Source organism: Acomys minous (genome assembly GCF_964271855.1).
Source record: "Acomys minous genome assembly, chromosome: 12".
NCBI lineage: Eukaryota > Metazoa > Chordata > Mammalia > Rodentia > Muridae > Acomys > Acomys minous.
This window is the reverse complement of record NC_140493.1, coordinates 77,828,097-77,849,048: the sequence shown is the minus strand read 5'-3', so window position 1 is coordinate 77,849,048 and position 20,952 is coordinate 77,828,097. Positions and strand designations below refer to the sequence as shown.

Below are 20,952 nucleotides of genomic sequence, written 5' to 3'. Positions count from 1 at the left end.
AAAAAGTGCATGAGCTTTTTACTTTATAAAGTGGACTTATACTTCTACTTTGTTTTTAGACAAACGTGGATAGAGTAAGAATAGGGTAGGAAAAGGAAACAGGTAGTCCTGATGAGACTTGATAGGCTGAAGTCAAATGGGAGGGAGGAGGGTGGAACTGGGAGGGGGCTATAATCGGGATATAAAGTGAATAAATATATAGTGTGTTTTTAAATATATATATATGAGATAGAATCTTTAATCCATAACAGGTCTGCAGTGTCCTCTTTTACTTTGTCTTTTGTTTTGTTTTGTTTTTTCGAGACAGGGTTTCTCTGTGTAGCCTTAGTTGTTGTGGACTTGCTTTGTAGACCAGGCTGGCCTCGAACTCACAGTGATCCGCCTGCCTCTGCCTCCCAAGTGCTGGGATTAAAGGCGTGCGCCACCACTCCCAGCTTTTGCCCTGTCTTAAATATGAAAGAAGACTGTCAATGTTGTCTCCATAATTTACATTGCATTGATGCTAAGTGCTCTCAAACTAGTAGGCTAAGCATATTGTTGCACATAGTAAGATCCTACTAAACAATGTAGATGCTGGCATATTTTCAAGCTATTTTATTGGGCTCTTATACCTCTACTTCTCTTCCAGCCTCCCCCAACACTAGGTAGGAGAGAAAGAAGGTTAGAGGGGAAAGAGGGTATAGACCATCTCCCCGCCCCCAACAGGGTTTCTCTGTGTAGCCTTGGCTGTCCTAGACTTGCTTTGTAGACTAGGTTGGCCTCGAAGTCACAGAGATCTGCCTGCCTCTGCCTCCCAAGTGCCGGGATTAAAGGCGTGCGCCACCACGCTTGGCTGAGGGTTTAGACCTTTATAACCTACTTCCTGGTGATTAGGGATATAGACTTCCTTGAGGCAAGTCTAATCATCATTGTCAGACTGTCAGTCCAGCAAAACAGCAATCCAGCAATAGCAAATGCAGAAGCAGAACAAACCAGTAGCCATGGGACAGCAACAGGTGGAGCAGCAGCTGCTACAGGCTGTCACCATTGAGTGTCAGTTATTACTGGATTATCTCAACCTGCCAGCCGCCCATATAATGGCAGAGACTTTTTATTAATATGAAACTTGGCCATAGCATACGCTTGTTCCCAACTAGGTCACTTGATGATGATGATGATGATGATGATGATGATGGTGGTCACTTGATGATGGTGGTGGTGGTGGTGGTGGTGGTGGTGGTGGTGGTGGTGGTGGTGGTGATGATGATAAATAACACCCTGATTGTTATCCCCTCGCTCTTATCTTCCCACTCCCACCCTCCGTCCCTCTTCTGCCCTATTCCCCTCCTCTCGACCTCTGATGGAAGGGGACCTCCTCCCCCACCATAATGACCATAGCCTATCAGGTCTCATCCTAGCTCCTATATCTTAAATCAACCCATTTATGCTAATTACCTGCCTGGTTCTTTTTCAGTGTTCCTATCTCTGCCCAGATGTCTGCCTTTCATCTCCTGTTTTGCTATAGGCCATTTAGCTCTTTATTAAACCTATCAGAAGGTGTTGGAGGGACTGTTTACAAAATACAATGGAGCTATAAGAATAACAGTAACAAAGTCAGGCCTGTACTCAGCTATCTCCTGGTATAGAATCAGCATTTGAATAAAACAAAGACAACCTTTACACAGAGCACAAAATGATCATGCCAACAACAGGCCTTCTCCAGGCTTTCCCATTTATACTTTCTTCAGCATCCCCAGAATTAAATATCTGCACCTGGCAAAGATCGTAGCAGGGCTTTGTGCATAAAGAAAATTGTAACCACCTGCTGTGAAGCAGCCTGTTATCCCACACCTGGGATTAAAACAAAAACATAATTCACATAACACAACTAGGATTTGTTTATTTATTTATTTATTTATTTATTTTTGGTTTTTTTAGAGACAGGGTCTCTCTGTGTAATGGCCCTGGCTGTCCTGGAACTCTTCTTTGTAGAAAGGCTGGCCTCACACTCACAGAGATCCGCCTGCCTCTGCCTCTTGAGTGCTGGGATTAAAGGCATGCACCACCAGCTCGGCTGATGTAGTCTTATTCTACCTTTTATGATTAATTCAGAAACCTTTCCTATATATGTCTTTAATTTTTTATGTTGTTATGTGCTAGAAAAATCTATTCCATAATAACTATCTTCCCTTTGCATAATGAGCCCAGTAGGCAAATGATTTGATGGCAAAAATATCCAAAGTGCAATCAAGTTTAGGATCATTTCGATACACATAGGCATCTTGTATCCTTCATTCTATCAGACTTAACTCACTTTTCTACTTAAGCTGTTAAACATCTTGGACTGCTTAATTACGAATCTCCTTGTAATGTTTGAAACAAATTACTTAACTCATGAGTAGTTAATCTAAATGTAGGCCACAGCCAATTAATATCTCCCATTAATTTTGAGAATCATTAAGAGCTTGCAACTGATCTCTATGGACCTGTACCTGTTATGGTCAAATTTTTTTAATACTTATTTCATAACCTAAATAGTAATAGAATCTCACCTCTATACTTTTTCAGGAGCAATCTATAACCCCCAGGATGGCAGAATTCTTTATTTCCCTAAACATTTTCTCTAAAGTATCTGCGTTAAAATCAGCCAGCAAAATATCATCCATGTAATGATAAATAATAGATTGAGGAAATTGCCTATGAATTATTTGTAGCCGTTGTTGCACAAAATACTGACATAAAGATGACTATTTAATATTCCCTGTGGAAGAACTTCCCAATGATATCGCTTTATTGGTCAACTATTATTACAGGCAGATACTGAGAAAGCAGTCCTTTCCCTACCGTGCTCATGCAAAAAGATTGTGAAAAAGCAATCTTTTAAACCATAGCTATCATAGGCTATGACCTATGTAATAAAGAAGATAAAGGAATTCCAGGCTATCAAGGATCCGTTGGCTAAATTACTTTATTCACCCCTCTTTTTGTTTGTTTCTTTTTTTTGTTTTCTCAGACAGGGTTTCTCTTGTAGTTCTGGCTATCCTGGACCTGCTTTGTAGACCATTCTGTCCTCAAACTCACAGAGATCTGCCTACCTCTGCCTCCTGAGTGCTGAGATTAAAGGCATGCGCCACCACACCTGGTTATTCACCACCCTTAAATCTGTCAACACCTGCCATTTGTCTGATTATATTTTTCTTTTTTATTTATTTAATTTTTTTTTGTCTTTCAAGACAGGGCGTCTCTATGTATGTAGCCTTAGCTGTCCTGGACTTGCTTTGTAGACCAGTCTGGCCTCGAACTCAGAGTGATCCGCCTCCTCTACAAAGCCTCAGCTTTCTTTTGGAGAAGAACCTATTGTCACCAGAAATGGCTGGTTTGCTTTTATGACTGAAAGTACCATAATTCTCAGAGTAAATACACCTAGCATTGTGAGCTCTAAGGCGTTTAGCCCTATATTTTCTTTGCAAATAGGCAAATTTACCACAATTAAAGCACTGAGTATTTTGATAGCTTAGACTTCTAGCTTTTGCTTGTCCTATGATGTTGGCATCATGCTCATGAGGGCCAATATCAGTTGTGTCTCTTACCTATTTGTCCATTGGTGCTGCTCATGCCTTTAACAGCCTAGTTACTCATTTCATTGAGTATTTGCATTTTGTGAGTTTGAGGCCAGTCTGGTCTATAAAGCGAGCCCAGGACAGCTAAGGCTACACAGAGAAACCCTTTCTCAAAAAAAACAGAGAGGGGGGGGGGGAGGGAGAGAGAGAGAGGGAGGAAGGGGGAGAGAGAGAGAATATAGAATGACTTCTGATTTTCCTATTGCATCCTTTTGTTTGTTTGTTTGTTTCTGAGACCCCATCATATCCACTTGCAACTTTTCTAATTGTTCACCCATTCTCTCAATCTTTTAAAAAAGAGTATACAGTAAGAAGAAGAAATAGAAAATTCCCTCTGGGAGCAAAGCAGGAGAGAACCCAGCAGCAACCACAATAAACCTTTTGTTGATATTTTGAGACAGTATATTCATTCCTTCACACCCTGGTGTCTCCTCTATGGCATTAGAAACCAAGATTCCCATTTTGCCTTGCCCCATCTGTGTTGGGTGCCATTGTTTTATATTTTTAAAGCTACTTTATTGGGTTCTTATAACTCTATTTCCCCTCCAATCCCCCGACACTAGGTAAGAGAGAAAGAAGGTTGGAAGGGAAAGGGGCATATACCTCTATAGGCTACTTCCTGTTGATTAGGGAGTAGAGTTCCTTGAGGCAAATCCAATCTTTGTTGTCACAATGTCCAGCAGTCCAGTAGACGAGCATATCAGCAATCCAGCAATATAAATGCAGCAGCGGAACAAACCAGCAGCAGTGGGGGCAGCAGCCACCATAGGCCTTTCTGGGCTTTTCCATTATACCCTTTCCAGTGTCCCTAGAATTAAACTATCTGTAGCTCGCAAAGATCACATCCCTGCTAGTGTATGAGGCAAATCATAATTACATGCTGTGAAACAGCTTCTTATTCGACACCTGGGAGTAAAACAAAGACATAGTCACACAACATAATTGGGTTTTAAAGAAACCAAAACTCACCACATGTAGATGCTGTTTTATATCCTTCAGCATTTTTATTAAGGTTGGAGTTGCTTGGCCCATGAATGTCAATCTTTGTTGCATTTCCAGTAAGGTTTTTTTTTTCTTTTTCTCAGAGAAATCCTTACTAAACTTAAGATCTATTGTCCAAGCAGAGGGCTTGACCTAGAGAGCAGTGTCAGCACACTCTTGTTCTGTCCAGATAGTTTTTTTTCTCTAGAGATTTCATAAAGCAAATGCTTGTAAAATACATGAAATTGAGAAGAATATATGTGGAAGGGATTTGGAGGAAGTTAGAGAGGTGAGGTGAGGTAAAGATGAGCACCAGGCGTGTTACTGCACGTCTTTAGTCCAGCAGATCGCTGCCAGCACTCGGGAGGCAGAGGCAGGCAGATCGCTGTGAGTTCAAGGCCAGCCTGGTCTACAAAGCGACTCTAGGACAGCCAAGGCTACACAGAGAAACCCTGTCTCGAAAAACAAAACACAAAAAAGAGGAGGTAAAGATGAGCATATTTCATTCTATACTTGTATGGAATTTTCAAATACTTTTTTAAAAAGAAAGCAAAAACCAGAAATGAACTTGTTTCTTTTGTGGGGGGTTGTTGAGACAGGGTCTCTTTCTGTAGCTCTGTCTGTCTAAGGACCTGTCCTTGCTATGTAGACCAGGTTGGCCTAGAACCCACAAAGATCTCCCTGTCTCTGGCTCTGGAATGCTGGGATTAAAGGCCTGTAGCACTAAGCCTGTCTAACTTGTGTGTTTTTGTAACTCTAATGGGATCCTGATTGTATACTCTAGTAAAGACTTCTGAGTAATTGTTTTAAATTTGCAAATTAAATTTAAAAATTTTAATTGAGGCAATTTTAGTTAAAATATACTAGTTTAGTTTTCAAGATGCTAAGGATAAGGGAATAAGTGAAAATATGGACTAATTAAATTTTCTTAAGAGTAAGAGAGGCAGAAGCAGGAGGATCTATCTCTGTGACTTCGATTCGAGCCTAGTCTACAGAGTGAGTTCTAAGACAGCCAGGGTTACACAGAGAAACTCTTGTCTTGAAAAACAAATAAAATTAAATTAAAAAATTAAAAAATAAAAAGAGAATCTTATTTTGTATTACATCTTTTTAATTTTTTAATTTTTATTTTTTTCATTTTTTTTCGAGACAGGGTTTTTCTGTGTAGCCTTGCCTGTCCTGGACTCACTTTGTAGACGAGGCTGGCCTCAAACTCACATCAGTTTGCCTGCCTCTGCTTCAGGAGTGCTGGGATTAAAGGTGTACACCACCACACCCGACTTATATTTTACTTTTATGTATATGCTTCTTTTGCTTACTTGCATATATATGCTCCATGTGTGCCTGGTTCCTGAAGAGCCAGAAGAAGGTGTTGGATCCCCTATAACTGGAATTAAGAATTTTGTGAGCACTGGGCATAGTGGCGCACGCCTTTAATCCCAGCACGCGGGAGGCAGAGGCAGGTCGATCTCTATGAGTTAGAGGCCAGCGGGTCTACAAAGAACCAGAAAAAAAGAATTTTGTGAGCCACCCTGTAGGTGCTTAGAACTGAGCCCAGGTCCTCTGCAAGAGCAGCTTGTGCTTGTAACTATTGAGCCATTTCTCCAGTACTAGATTTACTAAAAAAAGCAAATATAAATATAGCCTACTGATTTTAGGATATACTTTAACAAATAAAATGTAATTATTATTGGCAATTGACTGCTTTAGCGAATTGATAATAATTTACAGTTAGCACATAGATTTTAACTGAAGTGCAGCTGTTTATTTTTTTCCAAGTAACAGTTTGCTTTCCAAGTGTGTGTGCCTTGTGGTGTTATTTAGGTAGCCCTTAGTTTTAGGTAGTAGATGGGGAAATGTCAGCTGCTAAGTTTCAGGTTGTTCAGGCTCAGCCCTAAAGTGCTGTACCCTAAAATTGTACTAAAGTTTTTTGTTTGTTTGTTTGCTTGCTTGTTTCAATTTTAGGGCGAAAAGGTAAACTATGAAAAATTTAGAAATTGGCTTCTTCTAAACAAAGATGCTTTTACCTTCTCTCGCTGGCTGCTGTCTGGGGGTGTATATGTGACCCTTACTGATGACAGTGACACTCCTACTTTCTACCAAACTCTGGCTGGAGTCACACATTGTAAGTAATGACATTATATTACATTATATATAATATAATTGCCTGATAATAACAGAGTATGCTTACAAAGATAAAACGGGTTTTCTCACTGCTTTTTTCTTTCAATACATAATCAGTGTGATGCAGGAGGATGGAAAGTATAGCCCTTTACTAGTTGTCCTTAATAAAGCTGTATTAGTTTCCTGAGCTGTTTGCTGCAGATTACCCTGATTCATAAAATGAAACGAGAGAAATCTAGTTTCCAGGAGTCCCATTGACTGAAAAGAAGGTATGAATAGAGCTTTGTTCCTGGTGGAGGAAGAACTCATCCTTCCTCCTTCCTTCAGGAATTCTAAGCATTCCTTGGCTTGGGGCAGCATCACTTCCTCTGTGCTTCTGTTTGTTTTTTTTGTTTTGTTTTGTTTTGTTTTTTGAGACAGGGCTTCTCTGTAGCCCTGGCTGTCCTGGAACTAGCTCTGTAGACCTAGCTTTGATCTCCGAAATCTGCCTACTCTGCCTCAGAGTACCGGGATTAAAAATTCACCACGACTGCCTGGTTGCTTGGCTTTTTAAAAATATAGGTTCAGGATTTTGAATTCTGCTTCTCATGATTGCACAGCAAGTACTTTACCAACTGAGCTATCTCTTTAGCTTGTGCCCCCTTCTTTATGTGAAACCTTGTATTATAGTTTTATCAAAACTTCACTTTTTCTTTCCCCAAGTTTTTTTCATTTTCACTTTGTGTGTATGTATAAATGTATGTATGTTCACCACATATGTGCAGAAGCTTGCAGAGGTCAAAAGAGATATTGGATCTCCTGGAACTGGAGCTAGAGATGGTTGTGAGCCATAGGTGCTGGGGTTCTCGGTAAGAGCAGTAAGCCCTCCTAACCACTGAGCTATCTCTCTAGCCCCTCTCTGAGTTTTTATAACAACTTTCTGTTCCCTTCTTCATTAATTTATACTTTCATCCTATGTTATAAGTATTTGAAGCAATCTATTTGTTGCCCATGCCATCTCTCTTCAATCATATGTCCCTGTCCTGAATAGTTTTATATCATCTTAATAAAAGCTGAAGCCATCTTAAAGAAAATGTCTACATACGATTAGGCTGTAGGCAAGCCTGTAGAGTATTCTCTTAGTGATTGATGGTGGAGGGGGCAGGCCCATTCGTGGTGGGGGATACCCATAGGCTGGGGCCCTATGAGCAAACCATGAAGAACTAGTCAGGAAGCAGCATTCTTCCATGGTCCCTGCATCAGCTCCTGTTTTAGTTCCTAAATACTTGGAATGATGAACTGTTATGTGGAAGTGAGTAAAATAAACATACACACAGAATAAATAAATGTAAGAAAAAAACTCAGATTTTGTTGTGGTAAGTACATAAATTTCAAGCTATTGCTACCTTTTTTTTTATTAAATAAGAAACTGAATTAGAACTTGAAGTCCAAGTTATAGGTGTTTTGTTTTTGTTTCCTTTAAATTGCCTTATAAAGTAAAAGGTTTCCTTATGGCATGTGCAGACACACTTTAATTTGGTTAATTCCTTTTTCTCTCTCTTTGCTCCTCTCTGCTCCAAATTTTCCCCCTCAACCTTTCACTTCCACTGTTTCTCCACATTAAACTGCTCTGTTTTCTTCCCTATTTTCCTCCTTTGGAGTGTCTTCTTCCCACCTTGCTCATATGCTCCTTTCTAGTTTCTTGAACTTTAACCATTTTTGCTCCTCACTAGATACACATACTTAATAATTAGAAGTTAGAATCCATTTAATATGTAGTTTTTTATGATTAGTAGAATTAACCTTTTTTTAACTAACTTTTTAAAAAAAACTGAGATCCTTCCCATAATTAGTCTTTTTTTCCCCTTGAGATCTTATCTCATTATATAGCTCAGACTAGCCTCCAGTTTACTATCTAATCTGGGCTGGTCATAAATTTGTGATACTCTCTCTGCCTTAGCCTCCCAAGGGCTGAGATAAGAGATTACATCACCATGTCTCACTTATAACTGCTGAATTAAGGCCATACCACGCTTCTATAGGGTTATGGCATACCTCTTCAGTTATTCATATTTTTAGTAATATTTACAGTCTCTTAATTTTTTAATTTTTATTTTATGTGTTTTTGTGTTTTATATACATTTCTAGGCCTACAGGTCCTTAGCTGCTTGTTTGTAAATAGATTCTCTTGAGGTTTTTGTTTGTTTGTTTTCTCTTTTCTCAGTGGTAAGGACTGAATCCAGAGCATCTCACTTGCTAGGCAACCTTTACTGAGCTATATTCTTATATATATTATAGAGGGGTGTGTGTGTGTGTGTTTGTTTTATGAATTCTACTTTCATGCAAATAACCTTGTTTCTTCTTCCTCTATATTGTATTTCATGGTTTTTGTTTTATTGAACTAGTGAAAAATTTCCAAACCATGCAGAATGATAATTGGAGGGAGAAGGTTCTGTTTTGTGCTAGGAAGTAGAAAACAAAGGCCTTTACTTTACTGTCCAGTATAATAAAGAAAATAACCACATAAACCCAACAATCATGCTCTTCTTCTTTTTTTTAAAGATTTATTTATTATGTATACAGAGTTCTGCCTGCATGTACAAGTACAGGCCAGAAGAGGACACCAGATCTCATTATAGATGGTTGGGAGCCACCATGTGGTTGTTGGGGATTGAACTCAAGACCTTTAGAAAAGCAGGCAGTGCTCTTAACCTCTGAGCTGTCTCTCCAAGCCCATGCTCTTCTTTTAAAACCACTGAAGACATGGAGATACACAGAAATATTTTTTTAACTTTAATTCAGGTTTTCTTTGGCTTTTGTTTTGTTTTGTTTTGTTTTTCGAGACAGAGTTTCTCTGTGTAATAGCCCTGGCTGTCCTGTACTTACTTTGTCGACCAGGATGGCTTCAAACACACAGAGATCTGCCTGCCTCTGCCTCCTGAGTGCTGGGATAATATTCATGTGTTACACTTGACAACTTTTATTTTTATATAATTTTATTTACCTTTATTTAATGTGCATGGTGTTTTGCCTGCATGTATGTCTATATGAGACAGGCAGTTGTGAGCTGCCTTGTCGATGCTGGCATATGAACCCTTTGGAAGAGGAGTCAGTGCCCTTAACTGCTGAGCCATCTCTCCAGCCACCTCCCTTTCCCCCGCCCCCTTTGGAGACAGGGTTTCTTTGTGTAACCTTGGCTGTTCTGCAACTGAATCTGAACTAGGCTGGCCTTGAACTCAGAGAGCCACCTGCCTCTGCTTCTGCCTCTGCCTCTGAGTGTTGGGATTTCAGGCTTGCACAGCTGCCTCCCCCACCACCTAGCTTGCAAAGAAACCTTTAAAAGAGCAAAGCTGAGCTGCACATGAGTGACCCTTCCTATGTGATGTGAGGAGTATAGGATGTCTTGGATCTGAGAACAGATGCTGAGGTTCTAGGAAAGGCGAGTGGAGAATAGTTTTGACTAGGAGGTAAAGAAACCAGACAAACTTGAGAAACCTTTTTCAGATTTGAATTTGAAGAAGCCCTAAATGGAAAGACTTATCATTCCCTCTCCTCAGACAATCTCTGAATTAGAAACATTGCTCTGGCTGGATTCTGCCTAAAAAAGATTAGCAGTTTCCCAGGAACTAATTGGGGAAGAAGGGTGAATTGGAAGAACACAGAAGATTCTTAGGGAACTAAGTGTACAATTACTCTGTGAAACCACAAGAGTAGATAATATGTCATTTAACCCAGATCAGTAAGAGATATAGCACCAAAAATGAGCTCTAATGTAAATTATGGATTTGGAGTGAACTTGTACCAATCAGCCTATGTTCAGTAGTTGTAACATGTACTATTCTGTTGGGAGGTGGACAGTCAAAGTGTACGAGGATAAAGGTATGTGGGAAATTGCTGCCTTCACTTCATTTTTTCCTTTTTATTTACCTTTTTCTTTAAGTCTTAAAAGTCTCTTGCTTTTGTTACTTTTATTTCATTTATTTAGTTTTTAAATATGATAAATTTATCTTTTAGTGTGGGTTTTGGTCATAATTGATTTTAGTAGTTGAATTGAGAAAGTGATAAATTAATGGCCCAGAAGGGCATTCTGAGTTTACCACCTTGTTTGATTTAATTTTAGTGGAGGAATCAGACATCATTGATCTGGAGAAACGCTATTGGCTACTGAAGGCTCAATCCCGTACTGGACGTTTTGACTTAGAGACCTTTGGTCCATTGGTTTCACCACCTATTCGCCCTTCTTTGAGTGAAGGTAGGAAACATTTTGTTTGTTCGTTCATTCATTCATAACACCACCACCAACAAAAAACTTGTAAATGTTCGTTCGGTAAGTAAATAGACTGATTGCATCTTATTTCTCTGACAAACTAGTAGATTTCATAGTTCCTTGCTTATGAGTGTAGTGATGAAGAGAAAAACCAAGGCCACTGTCTTCAGCTTTATATTTTATTTGCATGATCTTGCATGAGTCAGTTAGCCCTCTGTACCGGAATGTCGTTACATGTACACTTGATGTGACCAGGTGTCAGTAGTGTGACAGTGTCAGCAAGTGCAAAATGCAAAGAGCATTGCCTACTGCATGGCCAGAGCTCCAGTTTTCTCACATGGTCTGTCTCTTCCTCAGCTACTTAATTTCTTTTTTTGTTTGTTTGTTTTTTGTTTTTTAGATTTATTTATTTATTTTATGTATGTGAGTACTTTATCTGCATGTACACCTACAGGCCAGAAGAGGGCATCATATCTCATTATACATGGTTGTGAGCCACCATATGGTTGCTTGGAATTGAACTCGGGACCTCTGGAAGAGCAGACTATGCTCTTAACTGCTGAGCCTTCTCTCCACATCCCAGCCACTTCTTTTTCATTCACATAAGACTTCACTGCTGCTCCCTCCCCTGGAAAAGAGAAAGAAGCTTCTAGATAAGACCATCTCTGAGATCTACTCTAGCTCCAGTATGTTTTTGTTTGTTTGGTTTTTGTTTTCCTTGTCAAAATGAAGAATATCAAGTGCAGTGGGCACACATCTTTAGTCCTAGCCCTTGGGAGGCAGAGTCAGGTGAATCTCTGTGAGTTCCAGGCCAGCCTGGTTTACAGAGGGTTCTCAGAGGAAGACATGGAATCTCCTGAAACTGGAGTTAAGGGTGGTTGTAAGCCCCCATGCAGGTGCTAGACAGCTAATCTGAGTGTTCTGTAAGAACAAAGTGCTGTAGCTCTAATCTGTTTTTTAAATTTTCCTAGGAAACTACTTAAGTTTCTAATGTGAATATTTTAGTTTTATTGTTTTTATATTGTGTGTATGTGTGTATGTTTTATATTGTGTGCATGTGTATCTATGCTCCATAAGTGTACCTGGTGCCTACAGATGAGGGCATTAGATCCCGAAGGACTAGAGTTAAAAATAGTCCTGAGCTACCATGTGGGTGCTGGGACTCAAGGCTAGGTCTTCTGGCAGTACAGCCAGTGCTCTTAGCTGCTGAGTTATCTCTCCAGCTCATTTTTGGTTTTGGAACAGTGGCTCATGTGGCCTCAGCTCACTTCAAACTCAATGTCTAGTTAAGAATGACCTTCAACTCCTCGGTCTTCATGCCAGGATTGTAGGCAGGTGCCACTGTGCCTGCCTTAGTTCTTCAATGTTCAAACTGAAACACTGAGTAAGATAGATTCTTGAAAATAGGATCTCTCCCCCCCCCCCCCCAATACCTAGGATATTTCAAAAGTGCTCTGTAGAACACATGGCACTCTGGGTTTCCTTCCTTCCTTCCTTCTTTCCTTCCTTCTTTGTTTAATACTCTGTGTGCGCGCGTGTGTGTGTGTGTGTGTGTGTGTGTGTGTGTGTGTGCACGCACGGATTTCCGTGTGAGCATGTGCACACACAAATGCCATGGCACACATATGAAACTTAGAGGATAGCTTGAGAGCCAGTTCTCTCCTTCCACCATGTGGATTTCAGGGTTCAGCTCGGTCATCAGGCAGCAAGCACCTTAGCCTACTGAGCCATCTCTCTTGGCATTACCTAGGCTTCTACCTGTTTAACAATATAGTTCTGGGTTTCTTTTGGTTGGTTGGTTTTGGGTTTGGTTTTACTTTTTGGAGGCAAGGTTTCTCTGTGTAACAGTTCTGGCTGTCCTGGAACTCGCTCTGTAGTCCAGGTTGGCCTCAAACTCACGGAGATCCACCTGCCTCTGCCTCCCAAGTGCTGGGATTACAGATGTGCACCACCACCTTCCGGTTAGAATTTTTTATAGTAATTATTTTCTTTTCCCGGAAAAGCTTTATAAAAGCTTACTGATGGTGCAGTGAACATTTATTTAATAAGAAGTTCAGTTTTTCTCTTTGCTCTTTACTCCTGTCTTTCTAAGGATAGTTATTATATCTGATCTTTCTTGATTCTTAGTTTTCATTTGTCACTTTTGAAAAATGTAGGCGTCTTTAAGCTATTAGATAATATGTACTGGAGAAGTAAAAGCAGACATAAACAAAAATTAAAGGAGTGTAGTGAATTCTGCTTGGGTGTGAGTTTCAGTTGTAATTATTATACTAAAGGAAAGGAGAAATATTTCCTTGGAAAATTGGAAGCTTTTTTTGTTTTAAATGTAGTCACTTTTCTTAGAGTTTATTGCTATGAAGAGACACCATAACCATGGCAACTCTTACAAAGGAAAACTTTTTTATTTGTTTGTTTTTGGGGCTGGCTTACAGTTTCAGAGGTTTAGTCCATTATCATCATGGCGGGAAGCATGGCAGCTTCCGGGCAGACACGGTGCTGGATAAGCTGAGAGTTCCACATTGTTGTTGTTGTCGTCGTCTTCTTCTTCTTCTTCTTCTTCTTCTTCTTCTTCTTCTTCTTCTTCTTCTTCTTCTTCTTCTTCTTCTCCTCCTCCTCCTCCTCCTCCTCCTCCTCCTCCTCCTCCTCCTCTTCCTCCTCTTCCTCCTCCTCCTCTTCCTCCTCCTCCTCTTCTTCCTCCTCCTCCTCTTCTTCCTCCTCCTCCTCTTCTTCCTCCTCCTCCTCTTCTTCCTCCTCCTCCTCCTCCTCCTCCTTCTTCTTCTTCTTCTTCTTCTTTTTTAATTTTTTATGTATACAGTATTGTGCCTGCAGGTCAGAAGAGGGCACCAGATCTAGTTATAGATGGTTGTGAGCCACCATGTGGTTGCTGGGAATTGAACTCAGGAATTTTGGAAGAGCTCTGAGCTGTCTCTCCAGTTCTACATGTTGATCCACAGGCAGAAGGAGACTGTGTGCCACATTGGGCAGAGCTTGAGCATAAGAGATATCAAAGCCAGATATGGTGGCACACACCTTTAATCCCAGCACTCAGGAGGCAGAGTCAGGTGGATCGCTGTGAGTTCGAGGCCAGCCTGCTCTACAAAGTGAGTCCAGGACAGCTAAAGCTACACAGAGAAACCCTGTCTTGAGAGAGAGAGAGATCTCAAAGCCCACCCCCACATTGACACACTTCCTCCAACAATGCCACTCTTACTCCAACAAAGCCACACCACCTAATAGTGGCACTCACTCTCTTTGGACCAGGCATTCAAACACATGTATCTATGGGGTCATTCCTATTCAAACACCACTCCACTTTATGTAAAAGAGACATCCTAACGTCATAAACATGTCAGTATAACATTTGGAAGTTTGTTGACAGTGGTTTATGTTCTGTAACCTGCTTTAAACTGTAGCTCCTCTGTTAACACCTGCTTTTGTTTGAACGTATCAGAAGCCTGAGACCTGGATAGTTCAATACTTTGCTGCTTAGAATAAAGAGGTAGATGATAAATGCATGTTCTACTTGAGTTAAAGATAAATGTGTGTTTTTTATTAGAGTGAAGACCACAACATCTTGCTAAGTGTTTCCTTCTCCCAGAACTTTACAGTCCCCAAACCTGTATCCTAGCCAGTCAGCTTAAAATGCTTTGCCTAGCTAGCTACCTGGATACATTGTGCTTGGAACAAAATTGATTCTTGTGTTTAGCTAATCAAAATGATGTAATGTTGCCCTCCCCCTTGCTTCCCACCTGGTTACTTAGTTGTTACCTGGTTATGGTTTTTCTTATAAAAAGCCTGCCTTCAAAGCAGACCAACATCACAGTCTGGTTCTGGTCAGTTTTTGTTCAGTAAAGCATCATTCTGAGTCTGGTATTTGAATGGTTAATGTGTGGCTGTTCTTGAACCTATGAAATATGGTGTCTTTTATTTTACAGGTTTATTTAATGCTTTTGATGAAAATCGTGACAATCATATAGACTTCAAGGAGATATCCTGTGGGTTATCAGCCTGCTGCAGGGGCCCCCTGGCGGAACGACAAAAATGTAAGTATGATAAACAGTGTCTGCAAATTGTCACATTATGTAAAGATAGAATCAGGTTTTATCCATGTAAACATCATTTGTAGATTAAAGATTGAGTTTAATTATCAGATTGGCAAATAGTGATCTCATCATTGACGGTTTAATGAATCAGTCTAAAGAAGCAACAACCTATTGTTTAGTACTTAGATATAATTTGGGTTTGTTTCTGTTATTAATAGGATTGGAGTTCCTGGAAAATCTGGTAATCCATAATTAATAAATTATGATAAATGGGGAAGTTTTTTTTTGAGACAAGGCCTTAGCTTGGACTGACCTAGCACTTTTGATCTTCCTCTCAGCCTCTAAATACTATAATTGCAGGTGTGAACCACTGTGCTTAACTGAAAATTTTAAATATTAGGAAATATTTTGTTAAGTCTATAGAGTATTTGGGGTCTTATAATATGAGACATAACTCATTTTCTGTCATATACATTAATATTCTACTTGCAAAATGAAATTTATAATTAGACATACTTTTGTCAAATCCTAAAATGGCATGGTTTTTTTCTTTTTTCTTTTTGTTTTTGTTTTTTCGAGACAGGGTTTCTCTGTGTAGCCTGTGCTGTCCTGGTCTCTGTAGACTGGGCTGGCCTCGAACTCACAGAGATCCGCCTACCTCTGCCTCCCGAGTGCTGGGATGAAAGGTGTGTGTCACCAGACCCGGCCCTTAAAATGGTATTTTTCATCTTATAGTCTGTTTGGTTTTTTGAGGTTTTTTTATTTGTTTGTTTTTGTTTTGTTTTGTTTTGTTTGAGACAGGGTTTCTCTGTGTAGCCTGGGTTGTCCTGGACTCGCTTTGTAGACCAGGCTGGCTGGTCTTGAACTCACAGCAATCCACCTGCCTCTGCCTCCCGAGTGCTGGGATTAAAGGTGTGCGCCACCACACCTGGCCTCATCTTATAGTCTGAAAGTATAATTTATAAATATATTAGCTTAATAAATCTTAACTATATTTGAGGAAGTGTGACTGTTTACATGGGATTTAGATAAATATATTTTCTAAGGTTCATTCTTGTTTTGATTTCTTGAAATGGAACTTCACAAATATTTGTTGGTATTGTGTTTGATATTTTAAATTTTTATTTAGTAATATACATGAGTTGTTTTACTGTAATAGTTAACATATTAGGAGGGGTGATAGAAGTTTGGTTTTGGGGTTTGTTTTGTTTTTGTTTTTGTTTTTTGAGGCAGGGTGACTTTGTGTAGCCCTGGCTGTTTGGAACTCACTACATAGACCAAGCTACCTTCACAATCTGTCATACTTCTTCCTCCCAAGAACTGAGATAAAAGGAGAATGTCACTATGCCCAGTTTAGAAAGGGATTTTTTGTTTGTTTGTTTTTGTTTTTGTTTTTGTTCTTTTGTCTTTTGAGACAGGGTTTCTCTGAGTAACAGCCCTTGGCTGTCCTGGAACTGGAGGTATAGACCAGGCTGGCTTTGAACTCACAGAGATCTACCTGCCTCTGCCTTCTAAGTGCTGGAATAAAGATGTGCAGCACCACACCTGGCATGGAGGGATAATTTTAATCTTACAAATTCAGGTTTCTCTTCTGTTCATTTTGCAATATGAAAATGAATTTTTTTAAATTAATTTACACACACACACACACACACACACACACACACACACACACACACACGAGTGCTCTATCTGCCTATACACCTACATGCCAGAAGAGGGCATCAGATCTCATTATAGATGGTTATGAGCCACCATGTGGTTGCTGGGAATTGAACTCTTAACCTCCAAGCCATCTCTACAGCCCCCGAAAATGAATTTTATGAAAGATATTTTTCTTATTAAAATCTGTTTATTAATTTATTTGGTTTATTGAGGCAGAGTCTTACTGTGTATCTTAGGCTGGTCTTGAACTCACAAAGATCTACCTGCTCTGCATCAAGTCATGGGATTAAAGGCGTGTACCAACACACCCAACAAAAATTTTTTTATTGAAATTTCATGTCTTTAAGGAAGTTGAAATCTCTACTTTCCATTTGATGGCAATTATTGCTTTTAAAAGTTTAAAATTTTGCATCAGTGAAATGGCTTTCAAAATATATTTTTAGTTTTCTTCTATTTGGGGAGGGTGGGGTGCTGGTCAACTAGAGGTTAACAAGCAGACTTTTTGATTTAGAGAATTGGTGAAGTAGTAACTATCTAATTCCTACAGTGTTTAGACAAACTTTACTGAGGAGTTGAAGTCACATGTGACAAAGTATTAAATGTGGGGGCTGGAGAGATGGCTTACTGGTTCAGAGCACTGTCTGCTCTTCCACAGGTCCTGAGTTCAATACTCAGCACCCACATGGTGGCTCACAGCCACCTATAATGTGCTCTGATGCTCTTTTCTAGCATGCAGATGTACATACAAATAGATCATACACACACACTCTCTCTCTCTCTTTCTCATTCTCCCCCCCCCCCCCCAAATATTAAGTGTAGCCGGGTGGTGGCGCACACCTTTAATCTCAGCACTCTAGGAGGCAGAGGCAGGCCGACCTTTGTGAGTTCGAGGCCAGCCGCTTCTACAGAATGAGTTCTAGGACAGCCAGGGCTACACAGAGAAACTCTGTCTTGAAAAACAAAAAACGAAACAAAACAAAAACACAAAAAACAAAACAAAACAAAAAAATTAGACTCTTTAGAAAGATAAAGTAGAAGTTGGGAGTCTAATTCTCAGTGTAGATGAGAATTTGTAAAAAATACTTATTATTATATATATAGTGCTCTGCCTGCATGTACACCAGCATACCAGAAGAGGGCACCAGATCTCATTATAGATGGCTGTGAGCCACCATGTGGTTGCTGGGAATGGAACTCAGGACTCTAGAAGAGCAGACCTCTGAGCCATGTCACCAGCCCCCTGTAGATGTGAATTTTAAGCATAGGAGAAACAGCTCTTCAATGATTAGTCTTGAGTATGAGAAAGTAACTTAAAGGAGGGGATATAACTGACTGACTGCAAAGACTAACTCAAAGGAGGGCCTGTAGCTGAGTACAAACAAAAGCATATGTACAGCCTGTCCAAGGCTCAGGTTTGATTCAGCAGCACCAGGGAGAAGAGAGGACCAAAGATTTGCCTTGCCTCTTGAAAACCTGTAAGGTAATGCTTTTAACAGAATGACTCAACCCCTCCCTTAAGAAAAGGGAGCTCTGGATTTGGCTGGTGGGGAGATCTCTTTAACCTGGGTATTGATTTAGAGTCAGTCCTGAGATGTGCTTACAGAGTTCTACATGTTACAATAATGGTAATAGCAGAATGCTATAGTGTAGTCTGTTCCTGAGGAGAACTGCTCCAGTACATACTGGCTTGGAAAACTAAGTTATTGTATGGGGTAGCATCTAATGAAATATAACATGTTTTAGAATCTAAAAGTGATTTCCCTTCATAAGAGTTTTTTGTTTATTAGTTTGCTTTAAGGTATTTGATGTTGACCGTGATGGAGTTCTCTCCAGGGTTGAACTGAAAGACATGGTAGTTGCGCTTTTGGAGGTCTGGAAAGATAACCGCACTGATGATATTCCTGTAAGTTCTGATCCTTTTTGTTTGTTGTTTGGTTTTTGAGACAGGGTTTTTGTTTTGTTTTGTTTTGGGGTTTTTTTTTGTTTTGTTTTCTTGTTTTATGTTATTTTGGTTTTTCAAGACAGAGTTTCTCTGTGTAGTCTTGGCTGTCTTGGACTCGCTTTGTAGACCAGGCTGGTCTCGAACTCACAGCAATCCTCCTGCCTCTGCCTTGCGAGTGCTAGGATTACAGGCATGAGCCACCATGCCTGGCCTGAGATAGGGTTTTTGTTTTGTTTTGTTTTGTTTTGTTTTGTTTTGTTTTGTTTTGTTTTTCGAGACATGGTCTCTCTGTGTTAACCTTGGCTGTCCTGGACTCACTTTGTAGACCAGGTTGGCTTCGAACTCACAGCGATCCGCCCGCCTCTGCCTCCCGAGTGCTACTGAGACAGGGTTTTAATGTTGCTAAAGCTAGCATGTGGTGTGCCCCATGTCTGGCTAACTTCTTTTTTACAAGGATGATGGGATGAATGTTTGAAAAGAAAAAGAATTATATCTATGACTAGCATTTGTGTGCATTACTTTTTTGGATTTCTTTTTTTAAGGAATTACATATGGATCTGTCAGACATTGTAGAAGGCATATTGAATGCACATGATACCACAAAGGTGAGGCTGGCTATAAGTAATTTATTTTTTCTAAAAATACTATGTGCTCTAAATCAAAATGTATAGTTTATATGTATGGTCAGATGACTCTTCTGCGTTATCACCACTTATCTAGACCTGTGGTTAAACCACCTTTACATCACCTCTAAAGATAGCCCATTCCGTCTTTATACAGCAACTCAGTGAAGTCTAACATATGAATTAAGTAGACATCTCCCTTGGCAAACTTAGTTTATAGTCTTTATTTCTAACATTTAGTAAGTTAGGATAAGACTAGCTTTCTTTTGAACAAAGGAAGTCTAATAGAATATATAGCAATGGCTCTATTATCAGATTTTGTTTTTCGGGGCTTTGTTTATTTGTTTCGGTTAACTTTTATTTTTGTTTTTTTGGGGGAGGGGTTCAAGACAGAGTTTCTTTGTGTAATAACAGCCCTGGCTGTCTTTTATTAAATTTAAGAATAGAAGAAAATCTAACAGTGGTAGAAGTTAAGATTGTGGCTTCTGGGGTGAAGGACCATGAAGATATCTGAGGCCACAGAAATGTATTTTACAAATAATAGCTCCTTTGAATTATATAGTTTGGTAAGACTTATTGGTAGCAGTATCACAACAGATTTACTTCTGTAGCTTCAAAGATTTATCTATTTCTCTCTGTGAAATTAAAAAACAATTTATATGTGAAATACATTTCAAGTAATTTGAATCTTTTCATTCAAATATTGAAATGTACTTTAGTAGCAGACTGGTAAAGTATGGATCATAATGGTGTTGTTTAATTGAGGTTTAGAAAAAAATAAGTCAGTTATTTTCTTGATTCATTCATAGTTGCAGGAATGATCATAGCCCCATTAACTGATTCTCAATAGAAACAAGTGATGATTTATTTTTTCATGGCTGAAAGTCCACTTTTCAACTTAGTGCTTAGTCTTCCCCCTTTATTTACCCTATCTGTCAAGCTAAGCCATCAACTAAGGTATCCATTTCTGTTTGGCATGTGAAAGAACAGAAGCCTGTAGAAGGTACTGTTAAAAACTGCTTTGTAGTATGCTGGTGATGGTGCACACTTGTGATCCCATTGCGTGTAAGGCTGACACAGGAAAGGAAGATTAAGAGTCCCAGGCTACCTAGCAAAAACCTCATTATTTAAAAGAAGATTGGGAGCCGGGCGTGGTGGCGCACACCTTTAATCCCAGCACTCGGGAGGCAGAGGCAGGCGGATCGCTGTGAGTTCGAGGCCAGCCTGGTCTACAAAGCGAGTCCAGGACAGGCAAGGCTACACAGAGAGACCCTGTCTCAAAAAAAAAAAAAAAAAAAAAAAAAAAACCAAAGAAAGAAAAGAAAAGAAGATTGGGGCCAGTGAGATGGCTCAGAGGGTACTTGCTGCCAAGCCTAACAACTTGAATTCATTGCCTGGATCTTAAATGGTGGGAGGTGAGAACCAGCTCTTGTAAGTTGTCCTCTCACCTCCACTCTCTTGTCGTGGCTCACATACTTGTCACCCTCCTCTTCTGCCACCACCACCACCAGCAAAGCTTTAAAGAAAAAAGTCATTAGAGAAAAGGGAGATTAGACAAAGAGAGAGACGTAGGAATTGCTTTGTGTTAGCCAGCCGGGGCACACACTTGGGAGGCAGAAGCAGACAGATCTCTGAGTTTGAGGCCAGTCTGGTCTACTGAGTGTGTCTCAGGGCAATCAGTGCTACACAAAGAAACTCTCAAAAACCAAAAGAAGAAAAAAAAGAAATT

The 20,952-nt window shown here is 39.8% G+C and overlaps 1 protein-coding gene across 6 annotated transcripts in view; it reads left to right on the top strand.

Moving 5' to 3' along the window:
• Positions 1-20,952, top strand: part of USP32 (ubiquitin specific peptidase 32) — a 125,185-nt gene that overhangs the window by 40,212 nt on the left and 64,021 nt on the right. For all 6 annotated transcript variants that reach the window (XM_084750482.1, XM_084750480.1, XM_084750478.1 and 3 more), the window contains exons 5-9: positions 6,546-6,705; positions 10,804-10,935; positions 14,886-14,993; positions 18,446-18,561; positions 19,143-19,205. In XM_084750482.1, the coding sequence (XP_084606608.1) occupies positions 6,546-6,705; positions 10,804-10,935; positions 14,886-14,993; positions 18,446-18,561; positions 19,143-19,205 (579 nt within the window). The remainder of the gene's footprint in view (positions 1-6,545; positions 6,706-10,803; positions 10,936-14,885; positions 14,994-18,445; positions 18,562-19,142; positions 19,206-20,952) is intronic.